Source organism: Podarcis vaucheri (assembly GCF_965113315.1).
Source record: "Podarcis vaucheri genome assembly, chromosome: 3".
Lineage (NCBI taxonomy): Eukaryota > Metazoa > Chordata > Lepidosauria > Squamata > Lacertidae > Podarcis > Podarcis vaucheri.
Genome location: NC_138761.1, coordinates 31,128,271 through 31,153,228, shown reverse-complemented (window position 1 = coordinate 31,153,228; position 24,958 = coordinate 31,128,271). Strand labels below are relative to the sequence as shown.

Sequence of the window (24,958 nt, the reverse complement as noted above, 5' to 3'; positions counted from 1 at the left end):
GCTTGCAGGCTACCGTGATGCACAGATTGGATGGATTCAGATTGTGGAAGACCTACACGAAAGAGAAGCTGAAAAGATGGATTTTTCTCCTTTTGGCACGCCTCAGGGGCCAAGCAGAGTTGCTCAGTTCCTTGTGATCTATGCTCCCAGGAGAGGCATTTTGGAAGTGTGGAGCACACAACAAGGTCCACGGGTTGGAGCCTTCAATGTAGGAAAACACTGCAGGTGAGAAATGAAAGCACTTATGAGAATGGGTGTCATTCAATGGTGTCTGTCATGAAATGAAATTTACTTCTGTTCATGCAACAGGACTTCCCCTCTCCCCCACCCTAAGCACTTCCGAAACTGTTCCAGAGGATTGAGAAACTTTCCAGAGCAGATTTGAGGAGGGGGGACACTGCTGGGGAGGGAAGAGGAAGGAGAAGTCCCATTGCACAAGTGGAAGTCTACATACCTGTAACCCATATCCCAAATGTTTTTCATCATCTGCTTTTTCCCAAAGCCTTCCACAAACAGGAAGCAGGATTGAGCATGCTCAGATAGCTCAAGAAAGTGCCTTAGTTCTTTCTCTTAATAGATTGCATTTGCCTTGAATACATGTGTGTGAATGCTGCTGAAGAATGATCATCATGTTGTTTTCTTGGACTCCATAGAAATTGCTGTTAATAGGAAACAGAATATTGGTATATCCACCTCTATCTGCCACAAAATTTGAGTGTTCACAATGTGGTGTGTGCTTGTGTACGTGTGTGTTTTCCAACTTATTGTACTTAAACCTTCCAGATATTACTTCTCCCCTATGCAAAAAGTGTATGTTGATGGTTCTGCTTTTTTCTGTATTTGTCAAATGCCTGTTTAGGTTGCTGTATCCTGGTTATAAAATAATGGGCCTGAACAATGTAACAAGTCAGGGTTGGCAGCCTCAGACTTACCAGATCTGTCTTGTTGATCCAATATCAGGAACAGTAAAAACTGTTCATGTTCCTTTTCATTTAGCTCTGAGGTAAGTCTTGATGAGCTTCACGCTGATTGTGTTCACATGTTGCAGCAAGCCATAGTCCATGGCTTACCATGAATGCACAGATTGTTCCTACTTTTCTCCTTCCTTCTAGCAAGTCGGAGCAGTAAAGCATGTTCCTAGGTGTAGTGCTATGAATGAACCAGGGATTATGGTTTGCTTTGCTCAAGCAAACCATGATTAGTCAGCCAAGAACAAACCTTGGCTTTGTTTGGGGGGAGGAATGATCCCCAGTTCAGATGCAACCTTCAACAAAAGAATTGTGGTTTGTTGCTCCCACTTGTGTGAGATGTGAAATAGGAGTGAACTGTGCATTCATAGTAAATTACTAACACTGTTGTGCTATTGGATAACCCAGCATGCTCTGCTTCTGTTTCAGAGAAATAGTAGGCATCTTTCTAGGCGACTGTGGCTCAGTTTGCATGTCACCTTGGCTTAGCATGAATGCAAAAAGTGTGCAGGCTCCTGGAGAGGAGAATGCAGCCACTTTGCTCCTTCTCTGGTCCCACTGCTGCACTGCTATGAGTTAAGCTATGCTTTAACTAAGCATATTGTCCAAACCCAGGCTCAAGGGTTGTCTCCTTCAGACAAATGGTAAGCTTTGAACCAAGAACCCATGTGTCTGCGCTAAGCTAATATTTGGCTTAGCCTCGTGTGTGAACCAAACCTCCGTGTTTGTGTATGCTACCAACACATACTTATTTTTCACTCGTTTTGGGGAACCCAGACAACTTTTCTTGAAACAGTGCTGCTCTTGCATTTTTGCATTGCTCTAATGGTGATATTTCATTGCTGAAACATTCAGTTCTACCACCCCCAGCTAATGCAGTCACTGCTACTCTCAATAGTTTTTGGAATGCAGCTGTCAGGTAGTGTATCTGACATCACCCGTGGAAAGCGACACAATTTCCGCCCCCAGTGGTGGTGTGTGTGCTCGGTAAATATTTAATACATGACTTTGTAACGATGGAGGCTGAACATTCCCCTGTTGGAAGTGTTCACGTAGTTCTTTGAATGTTTACCATCAGTGAACATTAGTGTGTTGATCCTGAGAGGCGTCAGACCTCCAAGTCATGCTGAGGACAGACATGAGAGGAAACTGTACGACTTCCACCCCTTGTGAACTCGCAGAGGCATCTGCCTTGCTACGGCTGAAAAACAGAACCTTTTATCCCCCCCCCCAATTGCTTTAATATCATGGACCTTTGCTTCTTCATTAGTTGTTTGGAGGCTGTGTGCTACCACCTCTTACATTAATTTAAATGTACTGTTGAGGTTCAAACAATTTCATGTGTTGACCCTTACAATACCTTCTAGCGATAAGAAGAGTGAGCGAGCAAAGGATATGCATCTAGTGAAGAAGTTGACTGCCTTGCTGAAAGCTAAAACATTAAATCTAGGTAGGTTCTTTTTTTATGGGGTCATAGTATGATGTGATATGATAAGAGGCAGTACTGCATGCTTCTGAATACCAGTCACCGAAGCTGCAGGAGGGGAGAAGGTTGTTTTGATTGGTTCATGCGTGAGGCTTTCCCAAGGCATTTGGTTGGCGACTGTGAGAACAGGATTCTAGACTAGATGGGCCACTGGCCTGATCCAGCAGGCTCTCCTTAACATACTTAGGGACCTTTTGAGGTACATCACAGAGGGATAGGCTTCCTGTTACATTTAAGCAATTAGTTGTTGTGTACAAAATTTGTTAGTATCACTAATATTCTGCACTACAACACCTGTATAATATCTGATTGAAACATTGTGCCACCTGTGTAGAAGCTGCCAAAGTGCAAACTCTCCATGCAGTTGGTCCAAACAAGATGAAATGCAAACATTTTTAGTAGTCTTCCAATCCCTTTGGATTCTTTTTTTTTTTAAACAGTCTTTTGAAATTAATGGGAATTGGCAATATTGCATAACTGCTGTTGAGTTCATAAACGTGGTTTATGAAGTTGTAGTTTGGAAAGGTGTGACACCCATTCTTAATTTGATTGTGACTTATTACTACTTCAGATGATCTAACCTCTGTGCAGAGCTTCCATGGTCTAAAGAAATGAGCACTTGAATTGTCATGGAGAAATACTTGGCTTATTTGCTTGGATAATAAATTTGGGAAGCCTATGATCACTTGTAGAATAGTTGAATTGTCTTCAGAGATGCCTCTCTCTTCTCTCACGATTTGGGGGCATTTCATAAAGAGCTCTAATTTAATTGTTAAATTACCTTCCCTAAAAATGTATACAATGAATTTAGATTCCTTAAGAGAGACCATGAATTATGGAAGAAAAAGGAGTCATGATGCCAGTAGCCAGTAGCCATGCATTTTTTGTACTCATGCGGGTAATATTATGTTAAATACACTTAGTTTAATGTCTTGTTACATTAAATATATAATGATTAAATGTGATTCAGTCACAGGGCAGGTTAAAATATTTTATAACTTCCTAGCACAACAGCACTGCACTTCACATTCTGCAGAAGTGGCTTGACTTAAGCTGCATCTTGCGTAAAGCAATGCATTATTTTGGAGTGGAACTATGTTGTATTTAATTTACCCCTTGCATATATGGTCTTTCCACAAGCTCTCGCTATAAAGCGGCATAAAGGCTTAACTAGAGACTTGGCATTTCTAGTGGAAGTGCCTTTCACCTTGTACGCTATCAACTTCGTTTCAGTGCTTTTCCATGTTATTTTTAACCAGGTGAATTCGAGCTGTCATGTTAAACCCCAAGTAGAGGTCACACCAAGAGCATAATACACGCTGACATCCCCTAAAAAACAAAACAAAACAGAGCAAACAGTTCAGGCTGCCAGCCTGTGCAGGTTGTATAGATCTGGCAAGGAGCAGAGAGAAATACATCTCTTCCACTCCACCCTTGAAAGCCCCAGGGACTGTTCACATTCCAGGATGCAGGCTTGACACCCCTTTCCTTTGACTTTGCTTCACATCTCTAGCTTTCCTTTCAACTTAGTCCTCTCTGCTATTCATTTATGACCTGAGAGATGCTGCTTTTTGTTGTAAGTAAACAAGTTGTGCAACAGCAGAGACAAATTGAATTCCCAGTGACAGGTTTAAAAATCTAGGGCCTAGCTGCTTGATGCCTGGTGCAAATGACGCCACAGTTGGCTCTGCAGATGCACTGCTCCTGGAAAAGTGAACAGTCTGTTGACTTGATTTTGCCATTAGCTTCAGCAGTTGAAAAATGGTGGGGGCTTTTTGTGCGTGTGTGTTTTTAAAAGCCTTATGATTCTCCTTAATTTGCAAATCTTAGTACAGACTGCCACTGTAGTGGGGCAGAAAGGGGTCAAGGGATGTGTTTGGGGGAGGATAACCATGTAACAGAGATAAGCAGGAAGGGTGGAAAACATGTCATAGCCTTAATTAGAAATTTTTTTGGGGGGGTAAGGAATTTGGGTTGGATTGCGTGGAGGCAAATGCGTTTCCCACATGTCTCAGCATTCTTCTAAAGGCACTATTGCATAGGTGTGATTTGTGTAGTTCCTTCTGCTGTTTGAAACATCCTAGTATCACACCCAGCAGCTATTAATGAAGCTCTGCCCAAAGAGTATCCCATTTGCTCCACTTTGCAGTGCTAGACTTTGAGCTACTTGTGACAATAGTTGGGAGACCCCAGGGCTGCAAGGCAGGAAAACAAACCTCCCACAACTGAAACAAGAGGGTGACATGATAGGCAGTTTTACTTTTAGACTGTACTCTACTTTTAGGCTTTAATTTGATAATGAGAGTGAAGCTTGTCTTGCATTGGCTCCTGTCCAAAGATGCTGAATTCTCCCTGTTGTGCTGTGTCACTGCAACAGAACCAGATCATTCTGGTTGGAAGTGGCTGGCTGTAGTGCACTGCCCCTAAGTGGTACGATGCAGGCATTCTGCGCCTCCTCATTTGTTGCTCTCTTGACTGCAGGAGCCCCCAATAGCTAAAGTGGACACCCTTTAGTTTCCTTAAACCTCTTTTGTAACGTGCATTTATTATATTCTTTTCTTTCTTTCTTTCTTTCCAGACGTGGTTGAGGCTGAAGTGAAGGGATTAATTCTTGATATTAAATATCCCGCTACTAAAAAACAGGTAATTAGTTAGGAAGGGCTTAATTTTGCATTCATTATTGCCTTTTGATCCAAATTAGGCAAACGGTTTGTTCTTGTTTTATGCATGCCTAACCACTCTTGTTTCTATGTGCAGACATTTTAGTTCTTTAAATGGGGAGGCGAACTGTAAGAGTGAAGGGTTGCTGCATTTTTCGCCAACCTGCAGAGTTTATAGCCCCCTGCTTGGTGGTGGCTCCCTCTCTCTCTCTTTCCTGGGCCAATCAGTGCATTCATATTGTGGGGGTAGTGTTGGTTGTGCTTGCTGGTTCCTGGCAACTGCCTATGTTTCTCTAAGTAGTCCACCCTGACACTTTGAACAATGTTGCTTTAGGTAATTTACAAGTTAGATTTATTTACAGAACTGGTTTGGGAGATCAGACTATAAGCACAGAACTAATTTCGTAGGCGTTTCCCCCTTGACAGCCCTTGTCCCTCAGCACATGCACCATAGGCCCAGCAAAGCATTCCAGCCCAAGAGAGGTTATTTGGAATTGTGCTGATGGCTGCCTATAGGAAGCACCTGCATGGCTTTTGTTTTAACAGCATGAAATGATGGAGAAAAATTGACTTGTGTGTGGTTTGTTCTACTGACAGGCACTGGAAAGCATTCTTGCAAACGAGCGATTGCCACTGTCTTCTTTGACAAGCATAGCGCAAACGTTAATGGATACCTTAAAAAGTCAGGGTGAGTGAAAATGTCTTCTGTAACCATGTAAAAACATAAGTAGAGGCCTGCTGGATTGAACCAAAGGCCCATAGAGACAGTAAAAATAGAGACAGAATACTTTGACTTGAAACGTTCACAGTCATCATTTGTTCTATTTATATATGTCATGAAATTTATATACTGCTGGACTGTAAAAAAAGGCTCAAAGCAGTTCGGTGAAATACCTTTTCAGCTGTGATCAAAATGGTGACTGAATTTCATATGACAGAAGCAAGTGGGACCCTGAGGGAGGCCTGATTTCTAGATTCTTTCTTCTCCCCACGGCTGATCAATTACAGGGAGAAGTGCATGCTTGGAGCGAACTCGCCCCTAACTTGCAGAATCTAGCCCCTGCCATTCCCACAGTCCCTTTTTGTTGAACTTTCATTCCTGATGCAGTTGTTGGAGCAAGAGAATTGGGCTGTTCCCTGAGCTCAGTTCCCCCACTACTGCTTTGGTGACGAAGGGATCCTGTCCCTTTTTTGGTCCCCCTAAGCTGAACCCTGTGATCGCTTTCTTTCCCAAAGGAGTGAGGGCGTATACTTCTGCTTTAAGAGATTCCAGGAAGTTTGAGGGACGCACATATATACATCCCTTGTCTATAGTGCTGAGGGATAGGGTTTGGCTCATCCCCCTGCTCTCTTTCCACAAAGATAGGGAATCTCAAACTCAACAGAGAGCCTTCCTTACATTTACAGATAGGTAGCCGTGTTGGTCTGCCATAGTCAAAATAAAAAATTCCTTCCAGTAGCACCTTAAAGACCAACTAAGTTAGTTCTTGGTATGAGCTTTCGTGTGCATGCACACTTCTTCAGATACACTTTATCTTCAGATAAACTGGAACCATGGAAGGCACCACATTGAGCCGCATGAAATGGAAGTCCATCAACCAGTGTATCTGAAGAAGTGTGCATGCACACGAAAGCTCAAACCAAGAACTTACTTAGTTGGTCTTTAAGGTGCTACTGGAAGGAATTTTTTATTTTTCCTTACATTTGGCATTCTCAGAGCCTGCATGCGGACAGTTAACTTATAAACTGATTATTTGGAGTTGCAAGGTGAGTAGCTGAACAGGGAAAACTTTAGGGTAGCTTTTTAATATGAGGCAAATTAATTATTACACAGTGTGAATCTGAACTTACAAGAAACAGATTTGCTATTGCAGCATTTTTCTGTTCTTTTGTATGTGACATAAGCATATTTTCCCCCACACCCCAACTACCTGCAGTCTGATCTGTGTAAAATCAAATGGCCCATCTCGTTTGCTTCAGTTGCCTATTGAGACAACCCCATTCTTCTTGTTAATGAAGTCTTGAGCTGCTTCAGTAAGCAAAGGTCACAGTGTAGATATTGAAACCTTCCACAAGTAAAAAAACAACAACCTGGGTGACTTCAAAACTAAATGGTTTGCGCCCTATATGTAAGCTACGTGTGACAAATGTCAAAATGTGTGTGATGAATTCACACACAGTGTAGGGAATTCATTTTCTGCCTGCCTGCTGTGAAGAGACGTTCTTTGTGTGTTGAGACTTTTGATTTTCATGTTGTTTAAGCGTCCTGATCAAGATTCTGCTTTCAAAGAGAAGCTGACACTTCCTTTGCCTGTAGGCAAAACTCACCCAGACTTTAACCTGATAAAACAGAATTCTCATGCAAGCAGCTGCGCTCTGGAAATATTGCTTAACGGGGAGTTTAATGAAGCTGCAGAGCGATCTTACAGCTCCATTGCACATTCATTAAGACTAATATGTGTGTGTGTGTGTGTTTCTCTCCCCCCCCCCCCCGGCAGAGATGGAGTGTATCGATGAAGGGCTGTTACAGTTCTGTGCAAACAAACTGAAACTAATGCACCTTCATGAGTCAGTCAGCAAGCTAAATTCTCTGACTGTGCCGTGTGAGATTGTGCCGTCTAATAACGTGAGTAGTGTGAACATTTTTTTTTGCTGGGGGGGTGGTTTTGAGAAAAACAGAAATTTAAGAATCCTTGGAGTGCGTTATGATCGAAAGAAAAATATACGGACGAAAACATTGCTTTCTAATAAAGTACTAATCCTTCTTAAAATAAAATGTTTGAAAGGCCGTTGCTCTCAGCAGCTCACCATAACTTTGTAGGCAGGCTGAGCCCCTGGTATCTCCTTTTAGGGCTTGGAAGGACCTCCTTCCTGAAACCCTGGAACGCTGCTGCCAGTCAGTGTAGGGGATACTGAGTTAGATGGACCCAGTTATCTGACTTGGTACACAGAGATTAAAATGGTGTGTGAAGGATTTTTTTTTTTTTACCATCCTATATGATCCTGTAACTTAAACACAGTTTAATTAGTGCCTTTCTTGGTACTTAGCAGTTTGATCAAGGTACTTGTGCCTAGACCTTTAAAAGAGCTTGCTTCGTGCAGTATATGCAGGAAATGAGCATTACAAGAGAGAAAAAAGGTATTTCTCAATAATCTTTACTTTTTAAGTAATTGTCACTTGCATGTTAAAAATCAGGGCTACTCCCAACTGCTTGTGCAATATAGGTCATCATTTTTAGAAGCATTAATAAAACAAAATAAAAAAAATTCCTTCCAGTAGCACCTTAAAGACCAACTAAGTTAGTTCTTGGTATGAGCTTTCGTGTGCATGCACACTTCTTCAGATACACTGAAACAGAAGTTGCCAGATCCTTCTATATAGTGAGAAGGTGGGGAGGGGTATTACTCAGAAGGGTGGTGGGAATGGGAGATTGGCAGATAGCTGAGATGAGCCTGTTGACGACTCTTAACGACTGTAATAGGTCTTACAGGAAAAGGCAAGGGGTGAGAAGGTGAGAAATGGCTTAGTCATGTATAATGAGATAAGAATCCAATGTCTCTGTTCAGACCAGGTCTCTCCATGGTTTTAAGTTTGGTAATGAGTTGCAATTCAGCAGCTTCTCTTTCCAGTCTATTTCTGAAATTCCTTTGTAGTAAAACAGCTACTTTGAGATCTTGTATGGAATGTCCTGGGAGATTGAAGTGTTCTCCTACTGGTTTCTCTGTTTTGTGATTCTTGATGTCAGATTTATGTCCGTTTATTCTTTGGCGTAAGGTTTGGCCTGTTTGTCCAATAGAGAGAGCTGAAGGACACTGTTGGCATTTGATGGCATACACAATGTTAGACGATGAGCAATTAAATAGTCCCGAGATGGTATGTGTGATGTTGTTGGGGTCAACAGACCCTGGACACCTTTCACCAGAAATTTAATGATTTTCACCCCACAATCAACCTTACAATGAATCAATCTATGCAAGAAATACATTTTTCGGACACTACTATAAAAATACAGGATGGGAGCATAGACACCACCTTATACCGTAAACCAACTGACCGACAAACATATCTACATGCCTCTAGCTACCATCCCAAACATACCAAACAGTCCATTGTATATAGCCAGGCACTACGTTACAGCCGCATCTGTTCCAATTCTACAGACAGAGACTCTCACCTAAGAGATCTACAGCAAACCTTTTCAGAACTAAAATACCCAGCAGATGAAGTTAGACAACAGATCAACAGAGCCAGACTGATACCCAGAGAGAACTTGCTGCAAGACAGACCCAAAAAAGAAAATAACAGAACACTCTAGTCATCACATACAGCTCCCGAGTTAAAACAGTACAACGCATCATCAGAGATCTACAACCTCTCCTGGACAATGACAGTTCCCTTTCTCAAGCTCTGGGAGGAAGACCTTTCATTGCCTACAGACAGCCACCCAACTCCTAACCCACAATAATACTACAACCAGACTTAACACGGACACTGGCACCAGAGCCTGCAACAAACCCAGATGCCAACTTTGCTGCCACATACACCCGGACAACACCATTACTGGCCCCAACAACATCACACATACCATCTCGGGACTATTTAATTGCTCATCGTCTAACATTGTGTATGCCATCAAATGCCAACAGTGTCCTTCAGCTCTCTCTATTGGACAAACAGGCCAAACCTTACGCCAAAGAATAAGCGGACATAAATCTGACATCAAGAATCACAAAACAGAGAAACCAGTAGGAGAACACTTCAATCTCCCAGGACATTCCATACAAGATCTCAAAGTAGCTGTTTTACTACAAAGGAATTTCAGAAATAGACTGGAAAGAGAAGCTGCTGAATTGCAACTCATTACCAAACTTAAAACCATGGAGAGACCTGGTCTGAACAGAGACATTGGATTCTTATCTCATTATACATGACTAAGCCATTTCTCACCTTCTCACCCCTTGCCTTTTCCTGTAAGACCTATTACAGTCGTTAAGACTCATCAACAGGCTCATCTCAGCTATTTGCCAATCTCCCATTCCCACCACCCTTCTGAGTAATACCCCTCCCCACCTTCTCACTATATAGAAGGATCTGGCAACTTCTGTTTCAGTGTATCTGAAGAAGTGTGCATGCACACAAAAGCTCATACCAAGAACTAACTTAGTTGGTCTTTAAGGTGCTGCTGGAAGGATTTTTTTTATTTTGACTATGGCAGACCAACACGGCTACCTATCTGCAATTAATAAAACAGTATCTGCTCTGAGAGAATGGCAATGTGAGAGCTGTGTTTCCTGCATCTCCTACAACTGCTATTAATATTTCCAGAATGGATATCATCTTCACAGTTGCATTTTTTGGGGTAAATTTATTATTGTTATTTCATTTTATACTGTATATAACATAGACAGAAGTTGCAACAACAGACAAAAATTCAAAGTGCTGGTTTTGACCTATAAAGCCTTAAATGGCACAGGACTGCAATACCTCAAGGACTGCCTCTTCGCATATGAACCTACCTGGACCCTGAGATCACCTTCTGAGGCCCTCCTTCATGTGTCTCCTCCTTGAGAGGTCCAGAGGGTGGCAACAGGAGAACGGGCCTTCTCTGCAGTGGCTCCCCATCTGCGGAATGCTCTCCCCAGGGAAATTCGCCTGGCCCCTTCATTATACATCTTTAGGCGCCAGGCAAAAACATTCCTTTTTAACCAGGCCTTTGGTTGATCTGATTTACATCCTATGCCCTTTTAAAATGTGGGGTTTTTTTTGGGGGGGGGGACTATTGGATTGTTGTTTTTATTTTTATTATGTATTTTGTGGTTTTATATCTTGATTTTATTCTATAAACTGTCCTGAGACCCCCAGCTATAGGGTGATATATAAATTCAATAAATAATAATAATAATAGAATTAAAATACGAAAATTAAAACCATAAAATAGGCATGAAGGATGTGTAGTTGCACATGAGTTAAAATAACAAAGTCTAAGTAAAGACTATCATCTTTATCTGATCATCAACTATAGTTCTAAATTGGCCAGACATGGATATGATGGTTCTGCTGTATATGTCATAAAAGAATGCCAAATCATATAAAATGTGTCTGGCAGTTCTAGTCCTTGTCAAAATATCCAATTTTGTGGGTTTCTCTCCATTATAGCTATATTCCAGTGATTGATACTAAGCATCCAGTGTAAGATTTTGGGCTGTTTTCCATTGAGTTGCAATCGTTATTCATGCTGCCAAGATTACATATAAAACTCACTGTTGCATATTTGACTTACTGTTTTTAAGGACTTGGCTAAATTACTCCGATTAGATGAACAAGAGTTTACTAGGCTGCAGATGTTACTTGAGAACTACAAGCAGCAGAACACTCAACCATCGGTTCATTTTGCGGAGGACAAAGATGGTGTGTTGCCCGTGAAAACCTTCTTGGAGTATATGGATTATGAAAAGGATGTGATTAATGTAAAGAAGTTGGACGACAGAGAATATGTGGCTTTAGGTATGAACATTTTGCAGTAAACGCCCCCTGTGGTGTCTCCAATATACACGTTAAGCTCCTCTGTTTCTGAGGGTTTCCCCCATTTGTGTCTGGCTAGAGCTCTCTCTTACGGGATGCGGGTGGCGCTGTGGGTTCAACCACAGAGCCTAGGACTTGCCGATCAGAAGGTCGGCAGTTCGATTCCCCATGACGGGGTGAGCTCCTGTTGCTCGGTCCCTGCTCCTGCCAACCTAGCAGTTTGAAAGCACAAAGTGCAAGTAGATAAATAGGTACCGCTCCGGTGGGAAGGTAAACGGCGTTTCCGTATGCTGCTCTGGTTCGCCAGTAGCAGCTTAGTCATGCTGGCCACATGACTCGGAAGCTGTACACCGGCTCCCTCGGCCAATAAAGTGAGATGAGCGCCGCAACCCCAGAGTCAGCCAAGACTGGACCTAATGGTCAGGGGTCCCTTTACCTTTAGAGCTGTCTCATCTACTGAAGTAATGAATTGGGGAAAGAACTCCAGGGATTGACATTGGGATTGAACAGAGGGCTCTGGGTCAAGGTAGCCCTGCAATAGCAGGCTGAAAGACCTGCACTAGTACCTAGTGGGCCTCATGCAGAAAGGAGAAGAGGAAAGCTGTGTGCAAGTTCCCACTAGTCTTATTTACTGCTGATGTGAATTGGCCAAAACTGCATGCATTACTGTCTGAAAGGTTGCTTTGTTCGCAAGCAGAAAGTATCCATTCAGTGGGCGAAGCTTTCATTTTTAATTGATTGGGGAAACCATGTGTGGTGTGTTTTGTGTGTGTGTGCAGGAAGCTTTTTTTTCTGGAAGTGTTTACATGGAGAAAGTTCCACAGAAGAAATGTGCCAGACACTAGAGACTGCAGGATTTAGCCCCCAACTATTATTGGTGAGTCCTATTATTAGCTTTCTCGTTTTGTTCTTTATAGTCAAAAAGTTGGTTATGATATCTGAAGACGTCTCCGAATGCATAGCGTAGAAACAACTTTCCAAACCGCCTACTGCAATCTCAAGGCAGCATGCAGATTAAAACAATAAACAGTAAAATAGTGAAATCACAATGCAGTAAATAAACTGCGGCCGATTAACCCAATGAACACCAATAATTAAGTCTGAAATGCCTTAATGGTAATTTTAAATCTTCTTTAGAACTAAGAGTTTTAGCCCATCAGTGGCTTTTTGTAATCACCTGAATCTATTCTTATTTAAGAGAAATATCCTAAATCTCTTTCTCCTCTCTCACCTTCCCCAGTCCCTGCTTCTCAGTGTGTGGCTTTCTAAGGAAAAGGATATTCTTCAGAGAACGCAATCAATTTGCTGCCTTCATGCTGCACTCTCCCTCCTGAGCAAGATGACAGGTGAGATGAGTTTGCAGAATGGAAATGGGCAAATGCTCACTTCTTGAAAACGGGCCCTTTACCTGACTCTGCAAGCAATAAGTAGAACCGTGAATAAAGCCAAACCTAATGTTGCATGCGAATGTATTTCAGAATAAATGAACCGATGAATAATTGAGAAGTTTGTTTAAGGGCCATCTGTGGCTGCACAAATGTTCTCATTATGGTGCCTAGGAGACCTGAACTTTTGCACGCTCAGGTGCAACAGACCTTTCAAAATATCTCCTCGTCCGGTTGCACTGACTGGAAATTTCCTGTTCTCAGCCTGGTTTTTGTACTCAAATGTGGGCACAGAAATCTAAGGTTCTATCTATCTTGCACATTAAGGGTCACTTCTATATTGTCAACGCTTTATGTGCTTCACATAGTGTTTTTGGTTTGCTCAGGGTCTTCCCAGCTTCTTTGCTCTGCTTTTCATCCCAGTGAAGCAGAGCCCCATTTTACAGAAGGGAAAGCTGACAGTCATACAAGCCCAGAGCTGGACAATTGAATCATTAGATGAGATGTGACTTGGTCCCACACCCAGGCCTAACCTTGTTTCACTGGACCACAGTAATGGCTTTCGTTGACATTCTTGCTGGTTTTTTGTGGGGTCTTCTTGGGCAGATAACCCCTCTGGAAATATTTTCTGCTCCCTTGTTAAGAAACAGGGACATAGCAAGGAGTCCTGCAGTACAGTAGGCCTGAAACGTATGTGGAGGTTATGTTCCGGAAGTCTGTGCACAAATGCAAAATCACATAAAGTCAGGAAGACCTCTGCAACCACTGCCACCCTGAGTGGCCATTCCTTCATGTCCAAAGTCGGTGGGCTGAGTGGACTGAGGCTCTCAGGAGCCTTGCGGGGCCTTCCAGAGCCCTTCTTCAACTTTTCTAATGGTCACATTTAAACTTGCATGTGCCAAATGGAGCAGAGTTTATGGTAGAAGTCTCCTTTGCATGGGAACCGTGAAACCCTTGTGACAGCATCAGGCTTTGCATCATCAGCAAATGACAGGTGCTTTATAAAAAGACACAGCTCTCCTTTCCCTTTCTAAATCCCTTTCTAAAAAATGGCTCCAGCAGGTGTTGAAGATGACTGATAACATGTGCATATGTTGTAGCATGCACCATTTTTTAAAAGCCTCCCACCGGCAGGATCCACTGCTAGATTGGGATCTTTTCCATGAACAGAAGTACAGAAGCTGTTGCATTCATGGGAGAAGGTGTCTGGATCCGACCCTTACAGATCAATGCTGTATTTATAGAGCTGACTTTGTTAAAAGTGTGGTTTCCTCTCCTTCTGCTTTATTTCTTGTTCTGCTGATTTTAGCTGACCTAATTGCACACCGGAGTTTCCCACTTTCTGTTTCAGTCGCTATAGATGAGACTTGGGATTCCCAGTCCGTTTCCCCCTGGTGGCAGCAGATGCGCACGGCGTGTATTCAATCTGAGAACAACGGAGCCGCTTTGCTATCTGCTCATGTCGGGCATTGTGTAACAGCACAGATAACAGATAGCATAGCGGAGAAAAAAGTAAGTAACTTAGCTGTATTCCTCTCCACCAAATAGCAGCTACTGCTTTCCCGAAAGAAAGCTATAAAGCCCCTCTGTGATCTGCTGATTTTAATCTCGCCACCATTTGGAAAAGGTATGGTGAAAGTTGTTGTTCTAGACACATGAGATATCCAGGCGTCAGGACCGTGGTTTGTTAAGATGGATCATGCTAACAGCTTAGTAAACTTAGCAGCATAAATTGGAGTGCCACCTTTTACTTAATGCATTATGTGCTTCCTGGGCTGTTTGTAGTTGTGTTCCTTCTCACCAGCTGAGCGTTAACAGTTAAATGTGCTTTGTTTTTGTTCTTGCTGAGCTCTTACAGTCCTAGGAAGATCAGCTTTGGTACAACAAATTTCCAGCTTTTAGTGTGCAGATGATGGCTATGTATTCATTCACATTTTTTATTGTGTCCCTCCGTCAATGGTTGGAGAGTTGCCTGCATGAAGTGCGTTTTACCTTCCTAACCCTATGAAATAGGTCAGTAGAAGTAGTGATGGTTACATCTTTTGTTTTCTGCTGTGTTTACTGAGATTTGCTTTCTCTCTTCCTATTTTTTCTTCTCCAAGGGCTACATCTCACATGCACACTTTTATCTCATAGTTACACTCATCAGGCAGCTGCGGTTTTGCTATAGCTTCCTAAACTGGGTTTTGCATTGTGTAAGGTGCAAAATATTGCTAACTTCACTCTTACTTTGCCTTCTTGGACAAAACCATCTTTTCTGTTAGTTTTCCCATATCACAGTAGGTGCCGATACGGACCCTTGGGAAGCACTCTCCCTCGATACCGAATACTGGAAACTTCTGCTAAAGCAGTTAGAAGATTGCCTGATTCTCCAGACACTCCTTCACAGTAAAGTGAACAAGAAGACAAGCCAAGTCTCAGCTCTGCAGACCGAGCCTCTTGGCAGACTCTCTGTGAAGAAGCTGCTGGAAGGAGGAAAAGGTGAATGTGCTGAAAAACATTGGCTTGGATCCAAAGACCCATGAGTGGGGGGTTTCATTTGCAGAAGAGGGGAGGTGGGCAGTTTTTGCCCATTCCCCTGCAGCCCCCATGCTCCCTGAAAAATCTGTTCCAGAGCGTTTGCAATCCCTGTGAAGGTGACACAGGAGATTGCAGGGGAAATCAAAGGTCTTCCCCATCTTCTGTGAGCAAGTGCTTCTACTGGATTTCTGCCTCCCTGCCTCGTGTCCTAGCAGTCACCGTGGCTATCAGAAGCCTCTAGCTTGCTGTCCCTTTTTTGCTTACTAAGGAACAATGGGGAGTGCACTTCAAGACTCCCAGTGGTTTCTTGATAGCCACGTACCTCTTTCTCCGCCCCACACCTGATATCAGGTGTGGGGCAGGTGGCTCCTCACCAGGCCTAATTGGGCTTGCGGTCCAGAATTCCCCTACTGATCATCTGTGGCTTCATGCTGAAGAACTTGCCCCAGCAGGGGTGGGTTAGAGTCAGTAAGGTGCCGCAGTTGTTGTACTATCTGAACTGTGTGTGTGCGTGTGAGAGAGAGAAAACAAATCCCAGTGGTGTGGAAGAAGCCTGAAGGAAGATGTGCAGTTATGAATGTAAAAAACAGCGTTTTCGAGCAAAGGATCAGGCATTCTGTTAGTCTTTACAGGACAATTTCAGGTTCAGTGTGGTAGAATCTGATAATGGGATTAGTGTCAGTAGTAGTTTATGTGGCCTGCACCAGTGCTCATGTCCCAGCAGAGAAAAGGGCTGGTGAAACAAAGGATTGACTGGGTTCATGTTGACATTGACCTCAAGCGAGACATTAAGATGGTAAGCTATCTTAATAAAAAATGGTTTTAAAAACTGCATAGGGGGAAGCTTAAGCAACTGCTTTGATTTAAGCAATGATAGTGCCATCTGAATTTATAGCTTTGAATGTTGTCTTCTCCCATGACAAAGGTTCTTCTGTGGGTTTGGTTCCCCCTAGTGATTGAAGGCAGAAAAAGCTAAACTTAAGAGGAAGTATCAGGATATGTCTCTTATAGGGGCTTCAGTTTGTTTCCTGCCTTTGCTCAGATCAGCCCCCCCCCCCCTTTTAAGCTCTCCACAATTATCTTTTTCTCAATGCTTAGACTAATTTAGATCATAGGCCAGGACTGCATATAGATGACATATGCGCCCAATATGATAAAGTTCGCCTTCCTCTTTGCATTATGACAACTGCAAGCAAAGTTACCCCTGGGTGAGAGAGCTCAGCCTGAAGTAGGAAGATTATATGTTATATATTAAGAGTGTGTGTGTGTAAACATTTCTATCATGCTCCTCTACTGCCCATTACCACTTGGGGCATGTTAAAACAGTTTAAAATCTCAATCCAATAAAATACCTTAAAATGCAACATACAGCAGTAAATATACATAAGATACACAGCATTAAATAATCGGTATAAAGGTTCCAGCAGGTTTGAGTTTTCTGAGCATTCTGGAGAATCCAATAGAAAAAAATTAGGAGCAATTACAGGGTTGCAATGCATGGGAGCCATACGGGGTCTCTCTCTCTCGATACTTGATGAATTCGGCCCTTCTAAATTTATTGAAGAAATTTCATATTGGATATGAAACATTGGGCCTGCCCATACATTCAACAGAATCAACCTTTATCTTGTGGGTGGGGAACTGCCTGTTTGCTTTTCCTTTCTCCCTATCCCCCAACACCTGTTTCTGCAAAAGCATAAAATGCAGTGGGGGAGGGGGGAGCAAACCTGGAAGTTCCTTAGAAAGGCAATGCTGGTGCAATCTGGGATGGTTGTTAATTTTGGTGGGATGTGTAAGAGAGAGAATAGATGGTGTGTGAGCGAGAGAGGAGGGGAGGGAGGGAGGATGGGTGAAAATGGCAGGGTGGGGTAGCTTTGTGCTGATGTACAGTCCCCAAAAGAAGACCCCCAAGGGAATGTGGCCTTCCAAGCCATTCATTACACAGATGCTGTTTGCTTTGCTAGATTGCACATGCATTGTTTCACATTTGAATGTTGAAAACTAGCATTCTGAGGTAAAAGGCTCTGTCTAACCCAGGCATGGCCAAACTTGGCCCTCCAGATGTTCTGGGACTACAATTCCCATCATCCCTGACAACTGGTCTTCTTAGCTAGGGATGATGGGAGTTGTAGTCCAAAAACATCTGGAGGGCCAAGTTTGGCCATGCCTGGTCTAACGTTTTTCACTGATATGCTCTTTTTCTATAATATGGGGAAGAGTTTTTCCATGTAAGGGCATCCCAGCATGATTTTGTATTATTGTACTCATGTCCTGCTTGTGGACATTTCCACATACATTTATGTTAGTCACTGTGAGAACATGATGCTACAGTAGATGGGCCTTTGGACAGACCCAGCAGGACTCTTGCATTCTTAGCTATCTGCAACCTGAAACGTTATCATCCAGGACGGGGATGGACCTCCAAACTCCCATCAGCCCCAGGCAGCATGCGCAATTGTTAGGGGTGATAGGAATTGAAATCCAACTATCTGGAAGGTACCACATTGGTTTCCCCTGAGGAAGATGGTACTATTTGATAGGGGACGGGGTGTTATGTGTGAACTGGGCCTAGACTTGTTTTCAAAGCGAAACATAAAACTGAGTCTTTTCCTTTGTCTTAGGAGGCATTGCTGACAGCGTAGCAAAATGGGTTTTCAAGCAGGACCTCAGTCTGCCATTACTTAGGCTGGGGAGGCAGAGAGAAGAAGCAGAAAGCAAAGAGGAAATGCCACACACAGACAGCAGTTTTCTAGAGGAGGCCGCAGAAGACCAGAAAGGCTTGGAAACCATATTAGGTAAAAATGCAAAGCAAATCTTTGAATGAAAAGTTACTTCAGGAGCAAACAGAAATGACTGAATTGTTTCTAACTGGCAAACAGCAAATTACTTAAGAACAATCTCCTGTAACTTTTATTTCTAGAATTACTGCATCTCGCATATCAGGAGTTTCCTTGTAGTCTGGAGGCGGATGTGCTGCATGCGCATTGCTGTTGGGAGTATGTTGTGCAGTGGAACAAGGACCCAGAGGTAATGGGGCATTTCACTGCCTCTTTCCTACCTTACAGGTGCTGTGGCTGTGTGATGTAAATAATGTAAACTAGCATATATGTGTGTGTGTGTGTGTGTGTGTGTGTGTGTGTGTGTAAGACTGACTCATTGAAGAAAGAAAAAGCTGCTCGGGCCAGTTTCAAGTTAGAAAGCGACTTTACCACTTATTTTGCAAGGAGGACAAAATTTGCACTGTGTTTGTAATGCTCAGCTCAGCTGTCATAATTTGTTAGCTGTTTTCACATTATCAGCTTCTACAATGCTAGACTGAACTATGTGTCTGTGTGTTTTGCAGACTGAAGCAAATTAGGGCACATAGCAATACAGAGTATAAAGCTGGCTTCTTGGAAGATAAGGCTGTTGCATTAGATCAGGGGCTGGTAAACTTCAGACTTTTTTCATCTGTTTTGGTAGATCTTGGGAGTGCTAGTAAAAGAAACAATCAGAGCCAGATGCAGAATGAAAGAACAGGGTGTCTCTCAGCACATCCTGAGTTTAGGATTTGTTTTGAGTACCAGAACTGAAATGAGCGCTCTGCCCTTTCAGACAAAACTCCTCTCCTTAACTTCACCAGCCTAATGTAGCTGCCTGCTTTTGTTACTATTGTTAAATGATTGGGAATCAAAGTTTTGCCTTGTCTACTGTAAATCACTCAGAGATCATCTGGTGGATCCTTATTGACCCTCTCTCCCACGCTAGACTGAATTCAGCCAGTCAGAGGAGTTTTCCCAGTGTAGGATGATTGAAAAAAGAAGCAGCACCCCAGATACTCTTGTGCATGAGGACACACTGAGACTTCCTTTTGCGCCATGTTTCTGGGCACAGGTTTGGGCTTTAATGCTGTGTGTCAGAGTGTTGTTGTTTCCCTGGGAAAACCCACATTTTTTCGCTGAAGTGGAGCAAACAGCAATCAAGTTTTCCGCAGACTGCTGTTTGCTCTGATTCAGGAGTAAAATGTTGATTTTCCCAGGGAAAGCACCAGGAAAACACACATGCGTGCGCACGCACGCGCACGCACGCGCGCGCGCACACACACACACACACACACAAACACTCAGACCTGGGCCTAGAAAGCACAGTGCAAAAGGAAGTCTGAATGAGCCCGAAGAGACAAGTTCACTGTTACTGTGGTTCACAATATTTTTTAAAAAGTTATTTTCAGTCTTCTTATCTCTCTCCCACATTCTTATGCACAGCATCAGCTGCTTTAATGTTGTTATAACTGCTCTCTTAAACTCTTCAGTGACTGCCAGTTAGCTATTATTATTTCTATCTGAATAATCTTTCCAGAACAAAGCTTTTTTGGGGGGGAAACCTACTCTCAGCTTTCTTGTTTGAAAGAAAAAGTGAAATGCTCCTCTGTGTGTGTACTTGAGTTTCAGCCTGCAAAGCTAATGTCATTGAAAAAACAAGTTTGAAATGTTAGGTCAAGGCTACAAATTTTGCAACAAGTAGCTTAAGAGGCACCAACTTTCAGCTTATTTACTTCATTGCATTGACCAATTTTAACGCTCTGTTTCTCTCTCTTTAATACAAGGAAGCACGTTTTCTCATCAGGTCTATAGAACATCTCAGATGCATCAATAATGCTCATGTTCAGTATGGTAAGCATGAAAGAACTATTTAATACTTGAATAGCACAAGATTCTGCATGCTGTCAATCTGTAGAGGTGGAGTAGAGATGATGGATTCAAAATTGTATGCGTGGAATGTGTGGTTGGGATTTCACAGCTATAATGTTCTTTGTGGCAGCTACTATGGAAGGATCAGCTTATGTAATTCTTGGGAGACATTGGCGGAAGTGGTACTTACTGTTCAATCAAACTGATCTATGGAGGTTTCTCCCTGCAAACGTTGACTGATAGAAGCTGTTGTTAAAAACTAGTGTATTCTATCTAGACCAACAAATCTTGAGAGAAGTGTGTTGGTCTGGTTTAAGAGGTCAGAACTTCGGCAAAAGAAAGAAAACGTTCAGGCAGTGTCACAGTCCCCCCAAATCCTTCTTAGAGTTTGCTTACTGAATCAGTACAGCATTTAATGACTTTCCCACTTAAACACTACTGGAAAAATCTTTCCACCTTCAAAGCAGTATAAATAGAGGAAGCTGTTTTCCACCAAAGCAATCTTCTTTATTTCACTGAAGCATTCACATCAACACTTTTCAAAGACGTTGCATCCTGTGCAATGATATCCAGTTGTGGTGATCTGTGATTAGAACGGACTTTGCTTGTACAACAGGACTTTCTCGTCCTCTCCTCCTTTTAGCTTAGTGCTTCGTGAGAACCCCTCAAATCTGTTTCAGAGGATTGGGGGCATGGGTGTGTTTGTGTGGGGCACTAGGGAACAACAGCAAGAAGTCGTCTGCTCATGCAATGTTGGATTTCACCCTATGAATCTTGCCTGACAAAAAATATTTTTGACATAGCCTTCTACTGTAACTGTTTTAGGAATTGCTCTGATGATGTGGAACACATTCATCGTGAAAAGACTTTCTGCTGCTACCTATTTAATGGACAAGGTAAATATTGAATTATACTTTCCCCTTTTCTTTTTCTATGAAGTGGGGGCAACATTACGGAAATCAGTTTTAAACTAGGGCACTCAGTTAAAGATATCATAGTCAGCTAATGATATGGGTTTGGTGGGCTAATTTAATGTTCACATAAAAACATATGTAGATTTAAACAGTTCTGAAGAACGCCCCCCCCTTCTGAGTTGGTTTTTAGATAGTGCTTGTTGTTGTCTTAGAAGGGACGTTCTCACTTTTCACTCTCCCATAAGCTGAGAGAAGATTACTTTTTCAGAAGGCGTATGCTATCTGTAATTTTGCAAGTACTTACCTTAAAAAACCCTGTTTTTCCAATAAGTAGGTGCACCTTTTAAATCAAAAAGTTTTATGAGACTAACTGGATAAGTGTTGCAGCTGCATTTTAAATACATTTCTTACTTAAAAAAAAAAAGTTAACCAATTTTGTTTTGCTTGGTTTTATGATAAAATTTGCCAGGGATTTAGTATTTCAGGTGTCAGTTGCTTTTGTTGTGTACCGACTGATTTTCCTGCTGGCCCAACTCTGGGATTTTGGGTGAGGGCAGGTGCCTTGTGATTGCACAGCAGTTCACAAAACAGAATTTGTCCCAGATGGAAGGGAACTGGTTTTGTGTGTGCTGCTCAGACAGAAAGGAAGCTTCATTTTTTTTAACTCCTGGGCTATCTCCTCTCGTTTGCCTGTAGGGAATAATGGGAGGGAGAGGATCTGTACATTGACTGATGGGAGCAACCCCAATGTATTGAGTTCTTTGCTTTTACTAAATGGATTCTGATACTTAACAAGAAACCATTTCTTTAATAGGTTGGAAAAGCACCAAAAGACAGATTATGCAGACGGGCAAGTAATTTTGTTGTTGTTGTTACCATTTCTGATTGAAGGCATGTGTAAAAATGGCATATCTGACAACACTTGTGTTAACCTGAATGTGGGTTTCCTGCTGGTTCAGACTTTTAGTTGTGGCCTCTATCAGGTGATGTTAGTGGTTTTACCTTGCCTAAGCGTGTGGTTTAATCCTAACCACATGCTTGGGAAAAGCTTGTAAAATGTGGACTGCACAAGGTGGATTTGTAGTTGGTTGACACAAAGAGTACTCACTAACGGTTCCTCATCATCCTGGAAAAAGTGGGGAGCTGTAGGGTTCTGTCCTGGGCCCGTTGTTGCTTTCGAGGCTAGGACCCAAACCAATAAGATTCAAGTTACAAGAAAGGAGTTTCTGACTACACATCAGAAAGTACTTTCTGGCTGTAAGAGCTGTTTGGCAGTGGAAGGATCTCCCTTTGGAGAGATAGACTCTCCTTCTGTGGAGGTTTTTAAGCAGAGGTTGGGTGACCGTCTTTCATGTATGATCTAGTTGAGAATTCTGGATTGCAGGAGGTTGAACTAGATGACCCTCAGGGTCTGATTCTATGAAATGTAAGGTTCTTCCAACTCTGATTCTATGAAATGTAAGGGGTTTTTTTGAAACCTAGGTAACTTTGAACAGTTTTGCACTTCCATATTCATGATGTTTCTGCAGAATAAGGGCTCTGCTTTTACCAGCGATAGGCAACAGTGATACTGTGTTCTGAATATTTTTCTCCATAACATTCTTTATCTCCTTATAATTTTAGTGCAGTCTGCGTTCAACATAGTCAGTATCTATTTGAGCGGTCTTTTAATTAAAATTTTAGCCTAGCCAGGGACAAATCCACTGAAAGTGATTGGGATCAGATTAATATTGAGTACTTTTATTTGAATTGACCTTGATTTAAGCAGCAATGTCAACAAAAGTATTGATGAAAAATAAGGGGAATTATATTCTAAGGCACTTGTTGGTCTTTATCATTGTTTTACACAAACATCTTCAATGGGAAGAGCTCTTTTGAATATTAGTTATTAGTTGAGTGGGAAATGTCATGAACATTTTGAATTTTTTTAAAAAAGTGTTTTATTATTGCTGGTTTCTCTTTTCCTTCAGCGTCTTGTTTAGCGCAAGAGTTAAGATTTTATTTTTGCTATAACTCAGTCTCCTCTGTTCCAGAAAACCAGAATGTTTTAAAATGTGTGCAGGAAAAAGCACATTGCGCAGGCTAATGTTGTTTTCTCAAACAGGATGTGGGGATGAGTGACATGGCAATGACATCTTTTCTTGGGTCTTGCTCAGATCTTCTTCAGACACTAATGGAGGTAACACCCACTCCCAAACCTGAGACTCACGTTGTTTGTAATAGATGAATAAAGCGGCATGTTGCAACTCTGTTTCTGTGCAATAGAGAGGAATGAAAGCTTCTGTACAACAAAGAGTCCGTGGGTGGGATTCACCTAGTCCTTTAGGAGAATGTGACCCCATCCAGGTCAGGCAACCTGTTCCCAGACCTGGGGACCATTCACCCACAAACCCTCTGGGCAGGACTGATCTAATGAGTCTCGTCAGTGGAAGCTCTGTGCAAGGGCTCCCCCCCAAAAAAAACTGGCTTGGGAAAGTTGAGGTAAAACCAGGGGGGGGTTATTTTTCTATCTATCTAGCTAGCTATCTATCTATCTATCTATCTATCTAGGAACGCGGGTGGCACTGTGGGTTAAACCACAGAGCCTAGGACTTGCCGACCAGAAGGTTGGCTGTTCGAATCCCCGTGACAGGGTGAGCTCCCGTTGCTCGGTCCCTTCTCCTGCCAACCTAGCAGTTCAAAAGCATGTCAAAGTGCAAGTAGATAAATAGGTACCGCTCCGGCAGGAAGGTAAACGGCGTTTCCGTGGGCTGCTCTGGTTCGTCAGAAGCAGCATAGTTATGCTTGCCACATGACCCGGAAGCTGTACGCCGGTTCCCTCGGCCAGTAAAGCGAGATGAGTGCCGCAACCCCAGAGTCGGCCACGACTGGACCTAATGGTCAGGGGTCCCTTTACCTTTATCTATCTATCATCCATCTATCTATCTATCTATCTATATCTATCTATCTATCTATCTATCTATCTATCATCTATCTATCTATCTATCTATCTATCTATCTATCTATCTATCTATCTATCTATCAATCTATCATCTATCATCTATCATCTATCATCTATCATCTATCATCTATCATCTATCTATCTCTATCTGTCTATCTATCTATCATCTATCTATCTATCGGTTTGTTTGTTTTTGTTTGTGTGTGTTTAGTTTTAACTCTATCAATGTATCATCATCATCATCATCATCATCATCATCATCATCATAGCAGCCCAGGGAGGGAGGGGGGGTGTCATTCCATCCAGGAAGCTGCAATGCTTGTGCAGATGGAATGACCAGATGATCGAGATGTTGAATTCCACCCCATGTTATCTTTTCATAGGAAATGTTAATGAGCAAGTCCTTAAAGACTTTGGTATCCATGTAACACAACAGATTTCAAGCCAGAAAGTACAGTAGCTTTGAGTGAATGTGTACTCATCTTGATATTATCCCTTTGCAACACTGGTTTTGCTGCACAGATTTCTTCTTTTTGCACCTTCAGCTGCGACCCCCTCCCCACCTACTAGTGTTGAAAACATCTCATTGAGGATGAAATTACAGTGACATTTCAAGTGCCAATGCTTTCCCCTGCTTTTCTGCAGGCTGATATAGGGAGTGATGAAATGCAGCTTCCTGTGCTGGACACGGAAGACGCCTGGGTGTCAGTCGAAGGGCAGACCTCCCTTGTGGAACTAGCCCTTGAGCAGAAGCACATCCATTACCCCCTCGTGGAGCACCAGTCTGTGCTCTGTAGTATCTTGTATGCAATCATGAAGTTTTCGCTGAAGAGTGTGAAGCCCCTCTCCCTGTTTGACAGCAAGGTATGTACATTATAAAAGAGCTGCCAA

At 42.5% G+C, this 24,958-nt stretch overlaps 1 protein-coding gene across 1 annotated transcript in view; it reads left to right on the top strand.

The window, feature by feature from the left end:
• RAB3GAP2 (RAB3 GTPase activating non-catalytic protein subunit 2) overlaps window positions 1-24,958 on the top strand; it is a 53,287-nt gene that overhangs the window by 19,827 nt on the left and 8,502 nt on the right. The window contains exons 14-31 of the mRNA XM_082217296.1: window positions 9-225; window positions 860-1,003; window positions 2,336-2,418; window positions 5,033-5,097; window positions 5,712-5,802; window positions 7,613-7,740; window positions 11,406-11,619; window positions 12,417-12,514; window positions 12,878-12,983; window positions 14,374-14,534; window positions 15,287-15,503; window positions 18,164-18,337; window positions 18,463-18,569; window positions 20,128-20,194; window positions 21,038-21,108; window positions 21,941-21,976; window positions 23,231-23,305; window positions 24,713-24,931. Of these exons, the coding sequence (XP_082073422.1) occupies window positions 9-225; window positions 860-1,003; window positions 2,336-2,418; window positions 5,033-5,097; window positions 5,712-5,802; window positions 7,613-7,740; window positions 11,406-11,619; window positions 12,417-12,514; window positions 12,878-12,983; window positions 14,374-14,534; window positions 15,287-15,503; window positions 18,164-18,337; window positions 18,463-18,569; window positions 20,128-20,194; window positions 21,038-21,108; window positions 21,941-21,976; window positions 23,231-23,305; window positions 24,713-24,931 (2,273 nt within the window). The remainder of the gene's footprint in view (window positions 1-8; window positions 226-859; window positions 1,004-2,335; window positions 2,419-5,032; window positions 5,098-5,711; window positions 5,803-7,612; window positions 7,741-11,405; window positions 11,620-12,416; window positions 12,515-12,877; window positions 12,984-14,373; window positions 14,535-15,286; window positions 15,504-18,163; window positions 18,338-18,462; window positions 18,570-20,127; window positions 20,195-21,037; window positions 21,109-21,940; window positions 21,977-23,230; window positions 23,306-24,712; window positions 24,932-24,958) is intronic.